Here is a 22,725-nt window from a genome sequence, read left to right as displayed (position 1 = left end):
ATGTGTGTGCCTGCTGATGTCTGCTCTCCTAGGCCCAGTGATATTCCCCTTGGGCTTGGACAGAGGAGCCTGCACTTTTGGCCTCTTCTCGGGGGTTCTGATCAGGGACATCTGCAGAGTACAGACAGACACTGAAAGCCTGGTAGAGTCCCTCCGAAGTGTCCAGGGTGTCTTCAGTCGGTTGTTGGTAGGTTTGTGGATAGATGCCCACTGACCTAGCACCTTATCTGAGGGTTATCCTGTCGTTACCCCAAAGCCTAGGACTTCACAGTTTGGGTGTGACCACGCTTGTTTGGGGGCTGCCTGTCTTCCCCACCTTCACACGATGCTAAAACTTCTTTAGTTGGTAAACCACAAACTGGACAATTTGCATGTCATTGTCACTGACAGAGGCCACCACTAAGTCCTTGAAAGTGGGCTGCTTGGTTGTACTCAGGACAGGAAGGACAAAAAGTACCATAATCTGGGGACCATTTCTGTTGAGGTATGAATGGATATAAGCTTGGAAAAAGAGTAGCAAATGCTGATCTTGAAGTATTCTATCCCGTGGCCTATCAGGCTTACTAGGAATCTACCCAAAAGAAATACTAGCCCAGGGCAGAATCACCAGGAACTAAAATTCTTCCTAGCAATGTTGTTTGAGTCAATGGCAGTAATGCAAAAAGATTTTTGTTTGTTTGGTCAGTTGAGTTTTGGGGTTGTTGTTGTTTTGTTTTGTTTCTGTTTTTGTTTTACTAAAAGGCAGTACAGTCTAGGAATGGAAGAATCTGACCTTAGACCCAACCAGCATTCAAGTTCATACACTGGCATTTACTTTTGAAAATAGTTGTGTGTGTGTATATACGCACACATGCTCACATGCAGAGAAGATGAGGAAAGTAGTCACACCCTAGAATCTTGACAGTGGGACTCTGAAGAAGAAGGACAGAAACATCTTATTTTAAACACTTGGGTAATGTTTAATTCTTACAGCAAATATGTCTTTGCTTCTAATTTACGAAACAAAAACAGACCGTAGGGCTGAACTGTATGTAACTCAATGGTAGATCATGTGCCTACCACATGCAAGACCCTGTGTTCCATTCTCACCCCTTCCCTTAATCCCCACCCCTTACCTGAAAGTCTAACATCTTTATTATATTTATCTATCTGTCTGTCTGTCTGTCTGTCTGTGTGCACATGCCATGGTACAGGTGTGGAGGTCAGAGGACAGTTTTGAGATTTGATTCTCTTCTTCCACCATGTGGATCCCGAGGGATCTAACTCATCATCCTTGGCTGCGAGCACCTTTGCCCACGGAGCTGTCTTACCAGCCATCCAAAGTCTAGAATTAAAAACAATGAAGACAACAGTAGTGTCAGTATCCCAGGCAAGTTATGAGGCCTGGATAGGAAACCAGAGGCTAAATAAATAAATAACAAGTAAATAAACAACAAGTGATCTGTGGTGCTAGGTAAAGGTATATTTTTTAGCTGAGTGGTCTTGGGCAATTATCTCAACCTCTCTGAACACCCCACGCCCCGTTACTGATTGTAAAGCTACCCATGCAGCTGCTGTGCTCTAACAGTGTCTTAGTGATGTTGTATGATGTTGCTCGGCTAGCTGCCCCATCCTGTGTGATGCCCTAGATGAGAGGAGGAGGGAGCTGGATGATGAAACGATTGACAACCAAGTCTGGAAGGAAGAGGCCTATGGTGTGACTTTGAAGGGTACTTGTAATCTAAGCAGATACAAGTAGAGGGGACCGGCGTCTAGGAATAGGGTGCATTCACTATGAGGAAGTGAGGTGCAGGCAAGGGGTGGGGACATTTAAAGAACTTGCTGGAGAGGTGGAGCAGCCCAGGCTGTCTCCTGTGTGCTGGGGTTCGAGCCTAGGTCCCCATAAGCATCCTAAGAAAGGCGGTGAAGTGACGGAGTTAGATTACAGGCAATATAAGAACGGACTGACCTCTGCTGGCCACTGTGATAGACATTTTTCTGGAGACAGGAACCATCTAAAACCACACCAACAAACTAGAGAGTCAGCCAGGTAAACTGAGGTAATGGCAGATGAGTTTTGTCAACCGCTGTAACTGGAGGTTTGGGTAAGGGTAGTGAGGAAGGGAGTAGGACCCTGAGGACCTATCCAGAATGTTCCGAGCCAGACTTGTGTAGAGGGATGGGCAGTTGACATCACAAGGCCTCAGGTTCATAGTGGAGTCACGTGATGGTGGCTGGAGATGCTGCAGGGCCACCCGGTCTAACCATGACAAAGCCACAACCACCTCCTCAGCAGTGCTTTCTTCCCTGAAGGGAGCGGCAGACACTAACAGAAGCCACTAGCGACTCATCTAGCAGAGATCCTCAGGCAGGTGTAGGGTGGTCTGGGGCCCCTGCCATGAGGACCCTCCGTCAGCCCTATCACAACCATTGATGCTGTTCTTTCTCTAGCTCAGTGTCCCACTGTGAACAGGTCTGTTAGTCGCCATGGTATTTATGGTACACTACAGGGTTTCCAAGCCCTGAGACATTGCCTCACCCCTGCCATAAACTGGAAGCCCCTAGCTGAGGGGTACAAGGAAAGGAGAGACAGAAGGGAGGCAATGATGGACATGGGTGGAGGGAGATAGCTCTCCAGGCCAACAGGGGAGGTGCCCAGTGAATGACAAGTGGATGGATGAGATTTCTTTGCTTGGGATTGGGTTGGAAAGGAGGTGGGTGGGGCATGTAGGGGGGGCAGTGGTGGAGCAGGTTGCTAATCTTGGTATCTGTTTTTTCAACTCTGCCATTCTGTGCCCTCTTGGTCAATTTCTGCCTTCATGGAGGGAAGACAGGCTAACGGGAGAAAGGAGGAGAGAGGAGAGAGAGAAATGGCTGGAAGATGATAGGTAGGCCCTGAATGCCAGGATAAAGCATAGAATCAGGACTAGCCATCCTGGCTGCAGAGGCAGTCTCTGGGCTGGAGTCTGGAGGACCAGGATCCAGCACCATCTACCCACAGCCCATTGTGGCGCCTGAGAAAAACCCTTTCTCCCTTTGGGCCTCAGTTTCCCTCTGTCTGAATGGCTGCTGAAGATCTCTGTAAGGACTCTCTCAACAATGTCCCTGCAGATGGCAGATGGTGCTGGCTAAATGCTCATCAGGACACCCCCTCTGTGCTTGCCTGCCTACCTCCATGTGGAAGGCCAGGGTCATAGGTCACTAAAAATGCTTAAAGGAAGTGTGGACCTGGCAAGGAAGAAGAAGCAAGGGGATTCTCCATGCTCCCAGTGCCCTTTCCAGATCTCTGAAACTGACCCGAGATCCGGATCTTACTGGCAGCTCCCTCAACTGCAGCCCTGTCCCTTAACCCTAGGGAAATGCCCAGGTTACATGAAAGTCCTAGCAGTCACAGGATGTGAGACAGGGATCTCTCTGGATGTCTGGATGCTGGAGAATGAGAACTCTGATCCGCCTAGTACCTGACCTACACAGCCTTCCTGTCTTCACAGAGATTTACTGCCCTTCACGTTGCGGCTACCCCAGGCCATCCTTGAAGCCAGCAGCTTCCTGGACCTTGAGACCATCTCCAACCTGGGCCTGGGTAAGTCTTCCCTGTAGAACCAGAGTGGGTGGGTACTGAGGTGAGGGGGTACTAGGATTTCCTCTCTTGCATTAATCAGAGTTCTCTAGATGAACAGAACTGTCTTAGTCAGTGTCCCATGTCTGTGGAGTCATCATGACCATGGCAACTCTTATAAAGGAAAACATTTAACTTCTAATTGGGGCCAGCTTATAGCTCAGAGGTTTAGTTCATTATCATCATGGCAGAGAGTGTGGCCTCATGCAGGCATGACTTGAGCTTCTGAAACCTCAAAGGCCACCCCCAGTGGCACACTTCCTCTAACAAGACCACACCTACTCCAGCAAGGCCACACCTCCTTAATTCCTGTCAAGTAGTGCCGCAACTCCCTAATGACCAGGTGTTCGAATCTATGAGCCTATGGGGGCCATTCCTATGCAAACCACCACAAGAACCAACAGACTGAATATTCCATAGCTTCCACTGAAACAGTAGCAACAGTCTCACACACGAGAGGCTGATAGTTGCTTGGTTTTGGAGGCCCAAAGCCTTGGCAGTCTGTGTGATCTGCAGTGGCTGCCTCACTCTGGAGAAGTCAAGAACCCAATAGTTGCTCAACCCGCAAGGCTGCATGCAGCGGCAGTCTCGGCTGTCACCAAGGACCTAGAGGGTTCCTGGAGAGTCCCTGGAAGCCTAGAGACTAATTCTGATAACTGCCCAGGAACCAAAAACTGCAACAGGAGAAACCAACTCGGCAGCCAGAGGGAAGGCCAAGCAAGCAAAGATGAGTAATCCTCCTTCTGCCATGCCCTGTTTCATCTGGATGCTACCAGAAGGAGCCGCCCACATTTGGGGTGGATCTTCCCGCACCAATTAAGGCATTCCTTGGTGAGGCTTCCTCCTCAGGTGATTCTGATTTGTTGCAAATTGACATTAAAAACCGGCCATCACACCAATGGTCTCTGCAGAGATGCCCTTGGGTGTCACCAAGCTGGATCCTGAACTTTATTTTGGGAACCCACCACTCATGCTGAGCCACTGAAGAGGAAGATCCTCAGGGCCCCCTGCGTTGCCAGGGACCATAACCAGGCTGATCACATCAGAGGTGGCCCTGGGAAAGGCAAGGCCAACACCAAGGCAGTTCTGTGGGCTGGCCGACATCAGCCCTGCTTCTCCTGTCAGCCCTGGACTCGCCCAGGCCTCATCAAGAGGAAAAGCAGTAGACGCTGTCCTGGCTGGGGTGACCATTGCTGTGATGAAACACCATGACCAGAAAGCAATCTGAGGAAGAAAGGGTCTGTTTGGCTTTGGGTTATTCTTTATCGTCACTGTTCATGAGCATGGAAAGTCAGGACAGGAACTCAGACAGGGCCTGGAGATAGGAGTGGATGCATATGGGTGCCAGGGAGGGTGATGCTTACTAGTTTGTCCCACATGGCTTGTTCAGTCTGCTTTCTTATAAGACCCAGAGCCACCAGCCCAGGGATGGCTCCACCCACAATGGGCTGGGCCCTCCCGTATCAATCATTAATTAAGAACATGCTCCAGACTTGCCTACAGCCTGATCTTATGGAGGCATTTTCTCAATCGAGGCTCCCTCTTCTCTGATGACTCTAACTTGTGTCAAGTTGATATAAAACTAGCCAGGACAGGTGTGATGGGGATCTAGAGTGTACCCCTCATGTCCTTGACCTTCTCCCTGCCAAACCAACCAACCCTAAGGTGGAGTTAGGAGCATCTCCAACTTCCATTCTTTTGCATAAAAGAATGTATTAGTGGCCCAGACTTCCTGGACTCTTCCTGGGTGTCTAGCCATACTGAGGTCTCTGCAGGCATAGGTCTGGTTTGATCGATGCTGACCTAGGACTGGGCCTCATCAATGCTAGCTCTGAAGAAGCCAAGATCTCTAGGCTGGTAGCTTCTGGAACACTAAACCTACATATGTTGGGGACAGAAATTCTTCTACTTCTGTGTGGTACAGAGTAGCGTGTTTAAGGCAGATGTTTCAACAGCCTCTGTGGCCATTCGTGGGGCAGAGGCCCAGGACTTCAGCGCCCAGAGCCAAGGCATGTCTGCAGACAGAGCATCTTTATTACGACTCAGCTGCTCACAGGATACTGTCTGCAACTGACTCCCAGAACCAGAAACACTGGCATGATAGTTACAGTGTTGACTGAACAGAGGAAAATTAGCCCAGACTGAAGAGTCAGGTCACAGAGGAAGCAGGCCAGAGAAGACATCCCCCACCTCAGCTCCAAGGCCAGGCTCTAGCCTTCTCCCCAAGAGGTCTGGGGATAGTGGTGTGAAAGAAGAGCTCAAACCCATTCCACACCGCCCCTTAACGGAATCTGCTGTACTGTAACTGAGTAACTGGGATGGGCACTGAACTTCACATATACTCATCGGCCCTGTTCTGAGACTCAGGCACGAGTCCCTGGGGCTGATGTCCAAGACTCCCTGTAGGTTCCTCCTGGGAGCACTTGCTGGATGGAAACAAGCTACTCAATTTAGGAGAACCAAATTCCTGCCTGGAACAGGGTGGCCTCGGGCATGGAGATGGAAGTCATCATGCAGGAAGCTGAGGGTGGTGCAGACTGGCCTGCCAGCAGCTTCTTGGGGAATGGGGCATTAAAAACAAGTGTGCTACACCTACAGAACCACCTGGAAGGTTCTGATCGGATGAGGTCTCCCAGGTGCTGAAGACAGAGTCAGACTCAGCAGATTGACGTTTCCCCAGAGCCAGGGAAAGGTTGGCTTTCCAGTCCCTCTCCGGAACAGATGGAGACCTGAAACCGTCAGACGCCTGGCCCTGGCATGTGCATGCTGCAGCCATGCCAGGCTTTGTGTGCTCCAATGATAATTGCAGAGAGCATCTGCCAAGGGCCCAGGCACCTAAGGCACTGTGCTGCGCCATTTCGTCATTCCTCTACCAAGCATGTCCAACCTTCTGACATTGCAACAGGAGGCTGTCACCTGCAGAGTTCACACAAGAGAACATGCAAATTACAAAAAGAAAAAAACTCTTAATGTTTTAAGTAACTTTATAGTTGTGTGTTGAGCTGCATTCATAGTTATCCTAGGACTCATGCAGCCTGTTGGCCAAGGACTGGACACACTTGTTGAAGGAGAAACCGGAAACCTACTCAAACTTGTATGGAGAATTCCTAAGAAGTGGAGTCCGGGGCCTTCGGGTTTTGTGAGCAACAACCTCTGCTCTGTACCACAGCCTGTTGTACCCTGCAGCCTGCTCAGTCAGAGCCCTGTTCCTTAGCCCACCAGCCTTCCAGGCTCTGCCTCCAGCCCCAGCCCACATAGCCACTGTTCCTCTAGAGGATCTCCAGGGAGAACTGGGATAATCATTACCAGCTGCGCAGGAGGGGCTTGAGGACAAGTGTTCTCTTGATCTAGTCAAAAGCATGATGGGAGGCAAATTCACCAACTTAGGTGCATACATTCATTATTAGATTTTACACACACACTTAGCATTAATCTAATTAATCTTATCAATAAAAACTGGGAATCAGATAGTGGGGGTAAGAACCTGAAAGATGAGGAAACAGGGAGCAACCACAGTCACTTCCTATCTCCTTCCATTCCTCCACCAGAACGGGGCTGAGAGTCTTACTACTTCCTGTCCCTCTCTGTCTACAGTCCTCCAAACCTCTATGTTCAGCTAGTGGCTAGTTCCGCCCACTGACTCTAAGCAAACTTTATTTGTCAGCACACAATCAAAATATCACACAACACACATCACACACTCATACACACACACCACACACACTTTTGGTAGAGGAAGCCATGGGACTCAAGGTGTCTAAAGAGCTTCCTCAACGTTAAGCAGAAATGAAACACTGGCTCATGGCACCACATGGATTGAAACATGATGTTTAATGAAAGAAGCCAGACTCAGAAGCACTTGTGAAACTTCCTTGTAAATGTGCCCAGCTGAGGCAAATCCACAGATGTGGAAAGCAGGCTGGCCGTCACCAGGTTGTGTTGTTGTGGCAGTCAAATCTGCTGGGAAAGACCAAAGACTTAGTCTCAATTCAAAATTAGATTAAATTAATTTATTCTTGCTGCTAGCGGAAGGACGTAGAGCCAAACAGCGTGTAATGCCAAAGGGGGCTAAAGGAAGGGTTTATAGAGGTGTACATCAGAGATGTTATCAAAGGTGTACAGTGACCTGTGGGATCCACAGCTGGGCAAGAAAATTGCTTTACTCCCTCGGTTGTTTCTCTTTCCCCTTGTGTAGTAATAAAAAGACCACTTTATCCCAGTCCCATGGAGATAAGTGAGTTTACAAAAAGCAGAAAGTGAGTGGTTAGATACCTCACAGTAGAAACAAACACCATTATCCTATTGTTAGCTCACCTGCTGGCCACTAGATATTACATGTATTCCAGGGCAAAGGTCAGCAGCCCATAGGGATGCCTGGTACCACATTTTCTCTCGCCATCTCAGGGGAATTATGTGTAAATTATTATGCAGGTCTGAGCACTCTGGGGGAAGTGTCACTAACTGCCTGTGATAGAGCAGCCAGGGACATAGCACCATCAGGTTAGAGCTGGTTATCACGTTGCCAGACCTGGAAGAAGCAACTTAGTGGAAGAGAAGCATGTTTGAGCTCATAATTTGAGGGAATACTGTATGCAAACTTTTCTGTCCTGCCAGCCAGTTCCCAAATAACTACACAGAGACATATTATTAATCATAAATGCTCAACTGATAGCTTAGGTCTATTACTAACTAGCTCTTACATTCTAAATTAACCCATTTCTATTATTTTACTTGCTACCATGTGGCTCATGGCTTGTTGTCTCATTTTGTATGCGTCCTGCTTCCTCTGTCTCTGGCTGGCTGGCAACTCCCAAGACTCCGCCCTTCTTCTTCCCATCATCCTCCTGGGATTGGCTCTCCTGCCCAGCTATAGGCCAGTCAGCTCTTTATTAACCAGTGAGAATAATACGTATCTACGGTGTACAGAGATTGTTCCACAGCAGGATACAATTCATGGTAAGAGTTTATGTCAATGGAATGTGTGTCTGGGGCATCTCACATCTCCACCAGGAAGCAAGAGGAAGCTAGAAATGGAACCAAGTTATAAAACTCCAGGCCCACCTGCCAGTGACCCACTCCCTCCACTCAGGATCACTGCTGAGATCCCATGCTGAAACACCTGCCCCTCCAGGGAATGTTTCACTTTTAATCCACCAGCTGGGGAGTGACAGACAAGGGGCATGGAGTTTCCTGGGATGGGGGCGTGGCTAAAACACCCTAGCAGTTATTATAATGACAGTTATGAAGTTTTGAATAGGTGAGTTATGTGGATGATATTCCTGTTGATGACAGAGGGATATGGACCGTAAGGCTTCCTGTAAGAGCATGTGATAGGAGCTGGATTCGCACCCAGGGCTTTCTCTATGTCTTCAGCTGTAGCCATTGCCAACATATCCTTTCAACCTGCGCACTGCCTCCTGCTCCTCAGCTCCCTCCTCCCCGTGCTCTGGCTCCAGTGGAAAATAGCACGGTGCCCTTTAGCCAAGGGAAGGGGCTGTGTTGGATGTTGAGCCCTCCCTCTGCACCGTACCCTCCCTCCGAGCACTTCTTTTTTAAGACATCTTTTTCTTGTTATGAAATCCCAGCATGTTGTGGGTTTCTTTTTAACTGACAAGACCAGAAAAAGACGAGGCTGAAAATCATACATGATCCCTCCACTGCTGCAAAAATACAGTTCTGCACCTTGCCTCTCGCTGGTGTTTTGTGTGAACATAGGTGTGACTTTTAGTTGTTTTGCTCACACCCAGAGTCAAAAAATGTCTAGTCAACGGTAGATTCACTGGGTTTTCAGTGCACCCAATGGTCTCACAATCATTCTTAGTTTTTGAAACATATTTCCTTTCTCCATGTCACTGACTGTATTTTATTGTACTTGGTTTGGTTTTAATGAGTAGACTAAGCTATTTGGACAGGGATGATGTCACCAAAGCAGAGCTATTCTCTTGCAGGCTCAGCACCATGGGATGGCTCTTGAGTGTTTGTTTATGCGCTGACACAAGAAAAGCCAAGTTTAGACTTGGAAATACCAATGCTCAACAGTGCAGGCTCTGTAGAATGTCATCCTGGGTGCAGCAGGGGCCACAAAACTAACGTGAGACTCAGCTGCTTGCAGCTAATTCTAAATGCAAGAGGGAAGATGATTCTGTGTCCTGGCTCTCCAACATGCCTGAGGCGTGTAGATACTAGTGGTTTAAAGATAGGAAAGTCACATACTGTGTAGCTCTTCCAAGTGTGTGTGTGCCTTGCTTTTTTCCTTTATAGCATACAGTGAGACTATTTCCTAGTTAATAAAGATTTGTTAAAAGTTTGTGATCGGGGGACTGGAGAGACAGCTACGTCGATAACTCAATCACTAAAGCGCTTGCCGCGTAAGCATGAGGATCTGAGTTGAGCTCTAAAATCCACATTTAAAAAAATGGGCATGGCAGCTTGACTTGTAATCCCACCACTGAGGAGATGAAAGCAGGTAGGATCCTGGCTAGTTAGACTAGCTCATTGGTGAGTTTCAGGTCCTCAGAAAGCAGGGTGGTCTCACTCCGAGGTTGTCTTCCAGCTTCCACGTGCACACATATGTACCTGCAGGTGCCCACATACACACCAAGAGAAACACTGGAGTTTGAGCGAAAGTCCAACAGCCCATCTTTGGATGCTACAAAGATATGTGTTCCCTAGGTTCCCAGAGCTTCCCAACCATTTCCATGGTATGGGAATCATTACTTTGCCCTCGGGTACCACAATCCAGCAGCTGGCACATCACAGGTCTACCAAGCACTGCAGGGATTGAAGCTGGCAAGACATGCCCCCTATCCAGGTTCGGAAAGCCTTGGTACCAGCAAAATGGCTGCCTCAGTGTCGGGGTCCAGTGCCAGCCCGGACCATAAATTATTTCTCTGGACCAGAGGGGAGGTATGGGATTAAAGATATAACTTACATGACTATATTGGGAGGGAGTTTTCAGTGATCTTCATGAAGTCCTAAATTCACATCCTGAAAATCCACCCGCATTTATACTCCAAACAGCTTTTATACCAAAACATAAACTGAGGGGGAAATTCATTAGCATTCTGTTGCCTAGGTAACTAGGCAAATATCTGAGGTCACATCCACACCTATTCTATGCCCATTTTGTCACGTCTCCCCATCTTCCTGCTCTGTATGCCAGCTCTGTCACATAGGCCGAATTAACGTCTCTATCCCAGGCATCCTCCAGATTACAAAGAAGGAGCAGAACAGCACTGGCATATCCTGCTGACCCTCTGTCTGTAGCGGCCTTCTGTGAGGCCAGGTGCAAACTATGGCCTGGAAGTCTAACTGCCATACAATGTATATGGGCCTGTATGATATATGGCCCTACACCTCAGTCAAAGGGACAGGCCCTTCTTTACCGGAACTTGAGCGGCTGAGCCAAGACTTGGCATGGTGCCGCCAGTCCCTGCCAACTGCTGGGATTGCATGACACAAGGTTCTGCTTCTTCAGCCTTGGCTCTTTGCAAGCTGCAGAAAAATTTTTCAACTTCCTTTTTTTGTTTTGTTTTAAGCATAAAGCCCTGAACTGACCGCCCCATTGCTTCCCTTACACAGTTGCAGGCCCTGATATGTGGCCCCTCAGTGCCCAGCATCACCTTCCCCTGGAAGTAGTGTTGCCTTGAAGAGCCTGTGCCCTGTTAATTGTCCTGGGGGCAGGCAAGCAGCAGCCTGAGCCCTGGACCTCAGGAGAGCCCCCAGTGCCTGCTCCACACTTGTGAGATGCTATCAAGATATGGAGCTGTGTTCTTTTATTCTGTTCCTGCAGTCCAGTGATAAGCTGGCTGACAGTCCTTCCCCACCTGGAGCTCCTCTGCTTTCTTTTTCCCTCCTCTCTCACTGTCTCATCTCCTCATCCTCCCATTCCTCAGCTTGTCCACACCTAGCCTGCCAAGTGAGACTGGCCAGTGTCCCATACCCTAGAATGCTGCTCTGCTTTGACTAAGCTAGTTCACTCTCTAGTGTTGGGTGCCAATGCCTGCCCCCTGCTCACTGGAGCACCATCCTGGAAGCTGGGGATGCACAAAAGGAAAAGGCCCCAGTGCTGCCTTCTAAAGCCCACAGTGTGATGGAGCGCTCAGACAAAAGCATGGAATGGCAGTCTGATGCTGGTCCCTGCCATCAGAGAACCCAGTAGGACTAAGGGACACAGGCATCCTGCACATATCAGTCTCCTAAGACTTAGAAGGCCAGTCTTAGAAGATTAGCAAGAACCTGGCACCTGGCAGAGAGGGAGGGAACTCATTCTAAGCAGAGGGAACAGTACCCACTAAGACACAAAGGTAGGGCAGCACATTTGTCCAGAAAGAAGTGAATGGAAGATGGAGTGAAGACCCAGAAGACAATTCTAGAAAAGATATATGGGGCGTATCTCCCAGGCCTTGAGTGTCCTCAGCAAGCAATGATGGGAGAGTGTACCCAGGCACTGGGAGTTCCGGACATCAGCTACCCCATGACTTTGTCCTTCATCCACATGTCTTACGGGACATGGAGGGAACTGAGCTCAGCTTCCTGGGACTACTGAATAGTTCACCTTCCCGGCTGCCTGAGGCTCCTTGCTAGCAAGACTTCAAGGGGACTGGACCGCTCTACTGGGCTCCTAGAGACTTGGGTACAGTGTTTTCAATGATTACTCCACAGAAAATAAGCATATGTGTGTTCTGGGTACCCAGAGTTGGTCACTCAGAGGTCGGGTGCTGTCCTGGACAGCTAAGCCACAGCCTGGCCATCATGAAGAGTGGCCCTCAGGTTATGTTAAAAAAAAAAAAAAAAAAAAAAACCTAGCCTGGTCACGTCTTACTCTGTGGCTACGATGTACAGGGAGGGAGCTTTGCATGTTATAGAAAGTCACATGAAAGGCCGTCATCTTGTTATTGTGGTGACAGCTGGGTATTCTGGGCTGGCTGCCAGGTGCTGCAGAGTCTTTCTAGAGCTGAGCTCCATGGTGAGTAGCATGCTTCTTTGGTGCCCACAGTTGGGTAGATCTCAGCTTGCGTTCTATCATGGGGTTGGACCCTGCTCACATTGATGGGCATACAGCCTCAGGCCACCAAGGTCTTTGAACATGCCATCAATAGAGCTGGCTCTGCACGCCCTTGCCATGTTCTGACTTTTCCTTTCACGTCAAGAACCTGTTGTGGCCATGCCTGGTGGTGCAGGCCTGTCATCCCAGCTGCTCTGGAAGCCGAGGCAGGAAGATTGAATGTTCACGGACAACCTGGGCAAATTAAGATGAATGAAGTGTATGCCCTGGCAATGCTGAAGCAGGCATGGGCAGCCCATGTATGGTGGTTCTGTTGAACTTGTCCGTATTGGGTTTCATGGTCTAAGTTGATGAGGATGACTGACCAGGTCTCTTCCTCAAGAGGGTACCTTAGTGAAACTCTTTCTCAAATTTTGAAAACATTAAGCCAGGAGTGGTGGAGCACCCTGTTAATCCCAGCACTTGGGAGGCAGAGACAGGCGGATCTCTGTGGGTTCAAGGCCAGCCTGGTCTACAAAGCGAGTTCCAGGACAGCCAAGGTCACACTGAGAAACCCTGTCTTGAAAAAAAACAAAAAACAAAAAACTAAGGGCTAGGGATATACCTCAGTGGTAGAGCACTTGCCTAGCATGTAGGAGGCCCTGGATTCAATCCCCAATACCAGAAAACAAAACAAAGGTGCTGCTATGTTCTTAGCACATCTCTAGCTGGGGCAAGAGCCACCAGCCACCCACTGATAGGCAGAGCAACCGAGGTGGGAAGTGGTGCAAGTTCCTCAGAAGGAGGCAACGGGTTAGTTTGACCGGTTCCACCTCCAGCACTCTGTGACCTCGGTGAAAACATTTTAGCTACGTCACTGCCTTCATCTGTAAAGTGGGGACAAAGCCTGTGCTTAGGGCTCATCAATACAGTCCCTGTACAACTGCAGCCCTCGTTCCTTGGTGACACCGTTAGCACTCCTTCACATAGGCATCTTACTGAGAAGCCGTGTGCACCATTCTCCCAAGAGTCCTGCCCAGCATGGCTCAGGCTCTTCCTTAAATGAACTTAAAATGAACACAATGCTTCTCTCCAAAAAGAGCCACTCTCATGAGTTCAGGGTAGCCTATTCTCCAGAAGTCAGACCCCTGTGTCTTTTGGGAGGCTCTGAGCATCCCTGAGTGTTTGCTGGTATGTGGTACCCAGAGGCCAAGCTCTTTCAAGCCAAGCCTTGCCTTGGTGGCTTTAGTCACAATGAGGCTATGAAGACTGGTTGGTGGATAGCCAGCAGGGCAGGGCTTGCTCAACGGTAGGAGCTGTGTCCTCACTTGTCCCATAGTCTAGCTCCTCAGTGTCAAGACCCTCCCAAGTCACAGACAGCAGCCTATAGTGGACAGCTATAGGTCCAATTCTATCACCCATAATTCTCTGGTTCCCTTTTCCTGTGTGTGCCAGCTGAGTTCTAGCCCCTGCCTACCATAGGGTTCCCTCCCAGCACCCTGTAGTGTTACTGCTGAGACACCCATTGTCTTAGAACAAGACCTAAGACACAGTCTGCCCAGGGTACCCAGCTGGAGAGCTGCAGGCACAACTTTGTTCCCTCTGTCCCCACCATGCCCTCCTCCCACATGCCCAAGGCCACGGTCAATCCCACCCGAATCATAGTTCTCCATAGCAAACTCTCACATGGGCACAGAACTGAAGCTGGGCTCCTCATGTCCCCTCCCAGCTCTCCTCCACCCTCTGCTGGTGGGTACACAGGGGACTTCCCCTCCAGGCAGGAAGTGGTGGGAGAAGTTTCAGAGTCCAAGAAGGGAAAACAAACCTACACAAAAGCAAGGGCCTCTCCCCCAAGGCTAGGAGGACTGACTGCCTCTGCTCTTCTTTCCCTCAGGCTTCTGGGACTCCTCGCTGAACCCTCCAAGAGGTCTTGTCGAGCCCCTCAGAGGCCCAGCCCCTGGGGCCCCTGCAGCCTCCAGCATCCGGCCCACAACCCATTACACAAACTGTTCCTGTGAAATCGAGCTGTCTGTGGGAAATGACCGCCTGTGGTTTGTGAATCCCATTTTCATCGAGGACTGCACCCTACCGACTGATCCACCACCTGTCAGCTGCCCTCCACGCCCTGTGCCTGCCACCTCGGATGCTACCTCACCCACCTCTAAGGGGTCCCCACGCCGTCCCCCACCTCCACCCCCGGTACCCAGCCTTCCTCCAGCAGGTCCTGTCCGGCCTCCTGTGCCTCCTGTGCCCCCTGCACCTGCTGGTCCTTTGCCCAACTCCCCACTAACACCCACCTCTCCTCTTGCACCCCATGCGCCCGGCCCCCCAGGTCACCCAAACCAACCACCCATGACAGCCTGTGAGAGTCTCCCACCTCCAGCTGTAGGCCTGGGCCCCTTTGGGGAAGAAGAGATGAAGCCTGGAACAGCTCCCAGCCCCTTGCAGCCAGCTCCTCCCCCTCCACTGCCCCTGAAGAAGGCTCTTCCAGCAGCTCCTCCCAGACGGCGCGTCTCTGAAAGGGTGTCTCTGGATAGCCAGAATGTGGGGACTGCAACAGACAGGGACCACCCAAGTATTTCCAGGACAGCCTCTCTCAGCCTGCCTCCCAAAGGCACCGTGAGCAGTCTTGGGGACAGGCCTTCAAGGGCCACAGAGCAAGGCCAGGAAACAGAGACCAAAGCCAGCCATGCTGACAATATACCAGTGCCTCCTGGGAAGGCCAAACAACCCCCTATTCCGCCACCCAGGAAGAAGCGGGTCTCTCGACAGTTGGCCTCCACCCTTCTCAGTCCCTTGGAGAGAGCTGAGCACCCCATACGAGAGGCATCCTCTGAGAAACCAGCACCTGGTGCACCTTGGGAAGGCTTGAGTCCAGCCCCGCAAGCCGGGATGCAGCACCCCCATACCCAGGCCAGCACCTGCCCCCATAGCTCTCCAGAGTTCAAGGGCTCGCTGGCCTCACTCTCAGACAGCCTGGGTGTGCCTGCCTCCGCCACCGACCAAGACTCCTACTCCACCAGCAGTGCAGAGGAGGAGCTGGAGTTCAGCAGCCCCAACGTGAAGAAGAAGCCCTCGATGATCCTGGACAAGGCCCGCCACCGCCTCAGCTTCGTCAACTTCGCCAGCGTCTTCCACGCCTTCCTCTCCAGCGACCGCAAGCTGTATAAGAAGGTGGTGGAGCTGGCGCAGGACAAGGGCTCCTACTTTGGCAGCCTCGTGCAGGACTACAAGGTGTACAGCCTGGAGATGATGGCCCGCCAGACATCCAGCACCGAGATGCTGCAGGAGATCCGCACCATGATGACCCAGCTCAAAAGCTACCTGCTGCAGAGCACAGAACTCAAAGCCCTGGTAGAGCCCAACCTGTACTCGGAGGAGGAACTCGGTCAGTGCCAGCTTGGGAGAGTGGGAGGGGGGCGGTGCATTAGGACCCTCAGGCAGCCCTGGCCACAGAACAGCCTCTGGAGCTGCTTGCCTAATGGCCTCGTTTTTCTTCCTCTCCTACTGCCCCACAGTTCTGCCGGGCCCAAATCCCTCTCTCAGGCTCCACTTCTAGGGAGCCAACTCCAGGCAGCAGCCCACTTTCCTGACCACTCCTATCAGGCAACCCACCAACAACAACCCTCCACTCCCCCACCAGCCTCTAACCCAGTAACCTGCAAACCTTTCTGCAATTAGGATTCTTGGTGATCGGTTTCCCTGTGGCATGTCCACAGCTGTGTATATACTGAAAATCCTCAGGGAGACCACACTGCAATAGCTGGGTGTGACAGCATCTACCTGTAGTCCCAGCACTAAAAGTGGAGGCAGGAGGATGGCGGGATCAGAGCCATTCTCGGCTATATAGTGAGTTGGAGGTCAGCCTGGACTCTCAAAAAGCAAAACAAAACAAAACAAAAAACTGTATTGAGAGATTTGGGGATTACCTGATAACCATTACTGCCCCTGCAGGCACCGACCTCCTCCTTGTGGTCCTGCACCTTTCCTCCTTTACCTAGTGATTAAGAGCATCAGTTTTGGCTGGGCCGTGGTGTTGCACGCCTTTAATCCCAACACTCAGGAGGCAAAGGCAGGCAGATCTCTGTGAGTTTGAGACCAGCCTGGTCTACAAGAGCTAGTTCCAGGACAGGCTCCAAAGCCACAGAGAAACCCTATCTCAAAGATGCTTTGATATTGCAGGATGATGATTCATAGTGAGAGGTCCTAGGAAAAGAGACTGTTAAGCACCGCCTTCCTTGGAGGAGGCTGGGCTTCAATCGTTGGCTCCTGAGGACCGATATAGTCACCAGGCCACAGTATTAGGGCACAGAAGGAAGGTGGTGGGTGGTATGTTGAAGTCTATGGTGTTGTGTCCTTGGGAGGCTGTAGCTATGTGTGCACCCCACTAAGATTAAAGGGCGCACCTGGCAGGATGCTCAGGGTGGTACATCAGAAGGCCACCCACACAACCCCTGACTTTTTTCCACTAACAGTTACCATGTCCCCGAGACCCAGGCATTACCCCACAGAGCTCGTCTGGGGAGGAAGTGAGTTATATAAGTAGTTTGACAGAGCCCTATGCCTCCAGCTCCTCATCTGTTGTACTGGAAAATAATGGCAGCAGGCTGATCACAAAGTCCCTCCTAGACTCAGTGAGCTCTTCTTGTGACAAGTGTCAGGTAATCTGCAGAAAAGTCAGGAAGCCATGGAGGAAGATGACCTAAGCGTCAAACAGGCAGGAAGTGAGGTTTAGAGGCCCTGGGAAAGGTAGGTCAGGCTAAAGTTGGCCTGGAATGGATGGATCTTGAGGCAAGGAGGAGAGCTATGAAGAGGGAGAGGTGATCCAGAGCTATCCCTGTTCTGGATTGGGGTGGGGCCAGTTGTATTAGTTACCCATCCGTTGCTGTAACAAAATGTCTGATGAAAGCAACTGGAGGAAGGAAGTGTTTGAGGGTACAGTCCTTTGTGATAGGGAAGTCGTGGCTGCAGGAGGCATCTGGTCACCCTGCATCTACAGTCAGGAAGCCAAGAGTGATAAATGCTGGTGTCCAGCCATTTTCTCCTTCTTATTCATCCTAAGACCCAAGCCCAGAATGGAAGGTGCTGCCCACATTTGGGGTGTATCTTCCCTCCACCTCAGTTAACCTAGTAAGAGCCAAGCTTACTTAACTCCCACCGCACAGGGGGATCAAGACTGCAGCTTGACTCCAGTGATAGCCGTATGGCGAAGGGCAAGCCATGAGAATAACTGTGTAGTGAGGGGAACGTGAGATGCAGAAGCCCAGGGACAGAGGCAGGCCTGGCAGTCTGGAGGAGCAGTGCGGGCAGGAAAGCAGGAGTGAGTGATGAGCCAAGTCTCCTGGACTTGAGAAGGGCAAGAGGCATGAAGAATAAGCCTACCTTGAGCTGGAGAGATGGCTCAGCCGTGAAGAGCACTGACTGCTCTTCCAGAGGAGCCGGATTCAATTTCCAGCACTCACATGGCAGCGTACAGCTGTCTGTAACTCCAGTTCCAGGGCATCTGACACCTTCACACAGACTTACATGCAGACAAAACACCAGTGCACATAAAATAAAAATAAGTTATTTTAAAAAGAAAAAGAAAAATTCTACCAAGCCAGGCAGTGGTGGCACACAACTTTAATCTCCAGCACTCGGAAAGCAAAGACAGAGCCAGGCGGTGGTGGCGCACACCTTTAATCCCAACACTGGGGAGGCAGGCAGATCTCTGGGAGTTTGAGGCCAGCCTGGTCTACAAGAGCTAGTTCCGGGACAGGCACCAAAGCTACAGAGAAACCTGTCTCGAAAAACCAAAAAAAAAAAAAAAAAAAGGAAATCAAAATCAAAGACAGGCAGATCTCTGTAAGTTTGATGCCAGCCTGGTCGACAATGAATTCGGGACAGCCAGGGATATAAAGAGAGATCCTGTCTTGAAAAGCCAAAACAAAACAAAGAATAATTTTACTGGGCACCCAAACCCTTAGTACACAGCTGCCCAGGTTGTCCACTGCACAGCTACAGTGTGTCCAGAGCCTTCTGAAGTTTGTGCTTCTAGGCTGGCTCTGGGGGAAACATTGCAGTGGAGAGACCCGAATATTAAGCATGGGAGGTTTTGGTGCCAGTGCCTCTGCAGTGTGTCTCTCTGTCTTGCGTATCAGAGCTAGGTAAGAACCAGGGATGGAAGGGCTGTGTTGCCAGGCAGCAGAGCCAGGTGGCAGGGCCTCCGCAGCTGCTTTCCTCACCTTCGCACTCTCACCCCTCCCCTCAGAGGCCATTGTGGAGTCAGCCTTGTACAAGTGTGTCCTGAAGCCCCTGAAGGACGCCATCAACTCCAGCCTGCTGGAGATCCACAGCCGGGACGGCTCACTGCAGCAGCTCAAGGAGAACCAGCTGGTGATCCTGGCCACCACCACCACCGACCTGGGCGTGACCACCAGCGTGCCTGAGGTGGCTGTCATGGAGAAGATCCTGCAGAAGCTGAGCAGCATGCACAAGGCCTACTCGCCGGGGAAGAAGATCTCCATCTTGCTTAAGACCTGCAAGCTCATCTACGACTCCATGGCCCTTGGCAACCCAGGTAGGCAGGCTGGGTCCCTCCCATAGAACTAGGGCAGGATGGGAATAGGAAGCATTCCCTGGTGACGTGGGCAAGGAGGAACCGGTGCTTCCTGCTGCCCACGAGGCAGGGAAAAAGCTGGTCATACCTGTGTCCATGCACACCAAGAGAAGGCGCCCTGTGTACTGAAACGTGGTGACTCAAACCCAGAACCGCTGTGCCTCAGCGCTGGAGGGTAGAAGTTCACGATCAAAGGGGCGGGGCTGCGCTTGCTCTAGGCACTGGGTAGGATCTGATCCAGCCTCACTCCAGTCTGAAAATCCAACAGTCTTCACTCAGTACTCCCCCATGTGTTCCGTGTCCACATTCCCCTCTTAGGAGGACACAGGACACAGTGGCTCAGGGCAGCCCTACTCCAGTGTGATTTCATCTCAGCCAATCACATCTGCAATGTGCACTTCCAAAAGGTCGCCTTCTTGGCTCTTTAGCTTGTGTCCACATAGAGGGGACGGGTCCAGCTATGCTAGTAACTCCCTGTACCACCAAAGAGAAACTGGTCTAGACTCACTGAAGTCACCGGGAGCTGCCGATGGAAGATGACCAGGCCCATCTACACCCAGGTGGTACCTGGATGTAGGCTCTCTGGGTGAACCTCAGACCATAATATCTTCATCCTCCAATATGTTGTCCTAGGCGTATACCTGTGGCCAGCTGGAGCCCAGCATAGTAGACCTGGCATCATGATGGCGTGGCATTCTGACCTGTCAATATCGCATTGCAGGGGGTCCAGGGAGGAGGGGAAGGAGTGGAGTGACCAGGTCCTTTTGTAGCCAGTTTACCACAGCACTCCTCTAGGTACACGGGAAACAGAACCCATGCTCCATGGGTAATAAAATGCTGGCCAGAGTTCATCCCACACCCAGACCTTTAGCTAGATGCCCTCTTTCTGATGGCCTCCTGTGTAGTTAGTTGTACATGGGCCCTGGCAGATGACGGTAGGAAGAGTATCACGCCTCCTAGACTTGGGTTCCGATTGCCCTTCCCACTTGTAGGACCTAGAATGAGTCACTTATCTCTTTGAGTCAGCCTAGCTTCCTCGTGGGAAGAAAAGCTGGATTCTAGGGGGTCGGAGCCACACTTAAATCACTTGCTGATGTTAGAAACAAGCTGTGACATTTGACCCTGGTGCCTAGTACCAGCAGGTGCCATACCTGGGGCTAGTCGAGAGACCCCTCTTCCTCTGCATGTTCCTTAGGAATGAGCCACCTGGCAAAGCGGTTGTTGGCGTGGCACTGGGGCATGGAACGAGGTCCCCTCACCCTAGCCAGTTTCCCTCCTGAGCCTGGCAGAGGCTGCAGCTCCAGGCTGGAAGCCCTCTTTTGTGTAGGACCAATATGTGTCCTGCAACTGAGAGAGAGCAAATTGAGGTCCTGGAGGGCAAATGCCACACGGGGATGAAGCTATGTGATGGCTGTGTTGCCATGGAGATGTGTGGTGAGAAGCAAAGGGACGAGTTTGTCCTTTGGAGGCTGGGGGCCTTGTGCAGTTCTGCAGACCAAGAAACAGGCCTAGGCTGGGGCTACAGTTGAATCCTGCCTGAAAAGGGCAGCAACAATGGGCAGCCTCCAGGATTCTGAGCCTTACTCTGAGGCTACACAGTCAGCCCCAGAGGCCCAGGACCCAGGGAAGGTACCTAGCACGCCTGATGGCGGCAGTGGGAAGCTGAAGGTCAGGGCCCCCTCGTGACTGATGAAACAAACTAGGGATGTCACACAGCTTCTCTTCTGCGACAACAGGAGCAAGGCCTGGGGCATCCTGCTTGAGTGTGGGGGAAGCAGTGTGCTGGGTCAAGTCAGAAAGAGAGGGTAGGGGGGCTGGAGAGATGGCTCAGTGGTTAAGAGCATTTCCTGTTCTTCCAAAGGTCCTGAGTTCAATTCCAAGCAACCATATGGTGGCTCACAACCATTTGTAATAAGGTCTGGTGCATACACACAGACAGAATACTGTATAGATAATAAATAAATAAATAAATTTAAAAAAAATAAAGAAAAAGAAAGAGAGGGCAGGGGCGTGCATAGGAACCCAAATGTCTCTCTAGGCATCTGTGCCCTGATGCCTCTAGTTGCATGACGGTCCTGGTAATGCAGGCACCAGCCTCAGTTTCCTCCTGTGTAGACTGGTGTAGGCTCTGGGGCATGGGTGGACTGTGACTAGTGCGCCGCCGGATGCTCACACTCGCTAACTGCCTGTCTGGCCTGTGGCTATTTCTAACTGAGGGGTAATTTCCCCCAGGCTTTCCAAGACTGGGGTGAAGTCAAAACTGAGGACTCTGCCGTTTCATTCTCTGAGCCCCAGTTCCCTGAAGACCATGGCTTCCTGAAATTCTTTTACAAAGCCAGACGCAGGGACAGACATTCAGACACCAGCATTGCTTAACTATGAATTCAGTGACTCAAAGCTTGCCCTGAGAGCAAGGAGGAGACTAGCCAGCTTTGAGGAAAGCAGGATGAAGAAGATGTTACTGTAGAAGAGGGCCAGCCAGATACAGTAGAAAGAATGCAGGACCGAGCCAGTGGGACATGAGATGACAGGCAGCCCAGGCCAGAGGTTCTGAGCCATGAGGCTCAGGCCAAGGTCTAGACTGGGACTAGAAACCAGTGGGCATCTCGTCAAGGGACACTGAGTTCCCGACCATGGAGGCTAAGCCCTGAAATGGGAGCCCAGTTGCTGTAACTCCATCTTGGGCTGCCCCACTCAGACCCTCAGCATCTTCACTTGGGAAGAAGCAGCTCACCCACCCACATGGTTCTGTGTTTGAATTCCCACGTCCATGCCCTAATTTTGTATGGTAAACCTATGGGACCTCTGTGTGGGCACCATGTGGGTGCTGTACCCAGAAGCTGTCGGGTTAACCAGGGGCTGTGGAGTTACCTACCACTCAACCTCAGTTTCCCCATTCTTAGGCTATGTGATCCCAAGTATGCTTGTTCTGATGCAGAGGCCACTGTCTGTCCACCATGTTCCTGGGAATGAGAAGGTTGGGTATTATAGGCATGGATCAGAGATCAGGAGACACCCACTGAGACTTCCGGGTTCGTATATGCTGAAACAAAGAATTGAACCAGGATACGTGGGTAGTAATAGAAACAGAGACAGTTGATTAAGAAAAGGGTACTGTCAAGAATCCAAGGATGGGAATAGGCCAGAGAGCTAGGAAGGGTCCGAGGCTCCAGGCCCCAGGCTCTGAGCATCCCTGTCCTTTACAGGTGGCTTACATAGCAGCACCTTCTCTGGCTCTTGAAGATCACTGGGCTTTTCTCCTTTATCATCCCAAGTGAAAGAGGGGTTTCCATCCTTCCTCTGTCATTGGCTTCTTGATATGTCAGTTTTGATGCCTCTGAACCCTCCTTCCCTATTCTATCCTCCTACCTCAGAACCACATTGTAGATCCCAACCTTCTGTGAAGCATCTGGGGACTTACCAAGGTGGGACACAGACACCTGCGCTCAGGCTGGCCCCTCCTCCAACAGCCCCACCTCCACCAGTTTCACACATGGTATTCTGCATGGGTTTTGTCTGAAATAAAATTTCTGGGAGTGTGTC

The 22,725-nt window shown here is 50.9% G+C and overlaps 1 protein-coding gene across 2 annotated transcripts in view; it reads left to right on the top strand.

Moving 5' to 3' along the window:
• Rin3 (Ras and Rab interactor 3) overlaps window positions 1-22,725 on the top strand; it is a 108,199-nt gene that overhangs the window by 70,726 nt on the left and 14,748 nt on the right. For both annotated transcript variants that reach the window (XM_041633397.1, XM_041633398.1), the window contains exons 5-7: window positions 3,471-3,562; window positions 14,479-15,972; window positions 18,835-19,143. In XM_041633397.1, the coding sequence (XP_041489331.1) occupies window positions 3,471-3,562; window positions 14,479-15,972; window positions 18,835-19,143 (1,895 nt within the window). The remainder of the gene's footprint in view (window positions 1-3,470; window positions 3,563-14,478; window positions 15,973-18,834; window positions 19,144-22,725) is intronic.

Source organism: Microtus oregoni, unplaced genomic scaffold (assembly GCF_018167655.1).
Source record: "Microtus oregoni isolate MIOR12 unplaced genomic scaffold, Mior012 000043F_ref0000047, whole genome shotgun sequence".
NCBI lineage: Eukaryota > Metazoa > Chordata > Mammalia > Rodentia > Cricetidae > Microtus > Microtus oregoni.
Note: the sequence above shows the minus strand (reverse complement) of the source record. Positions and strands in the feature narration are given on the sequence as shown.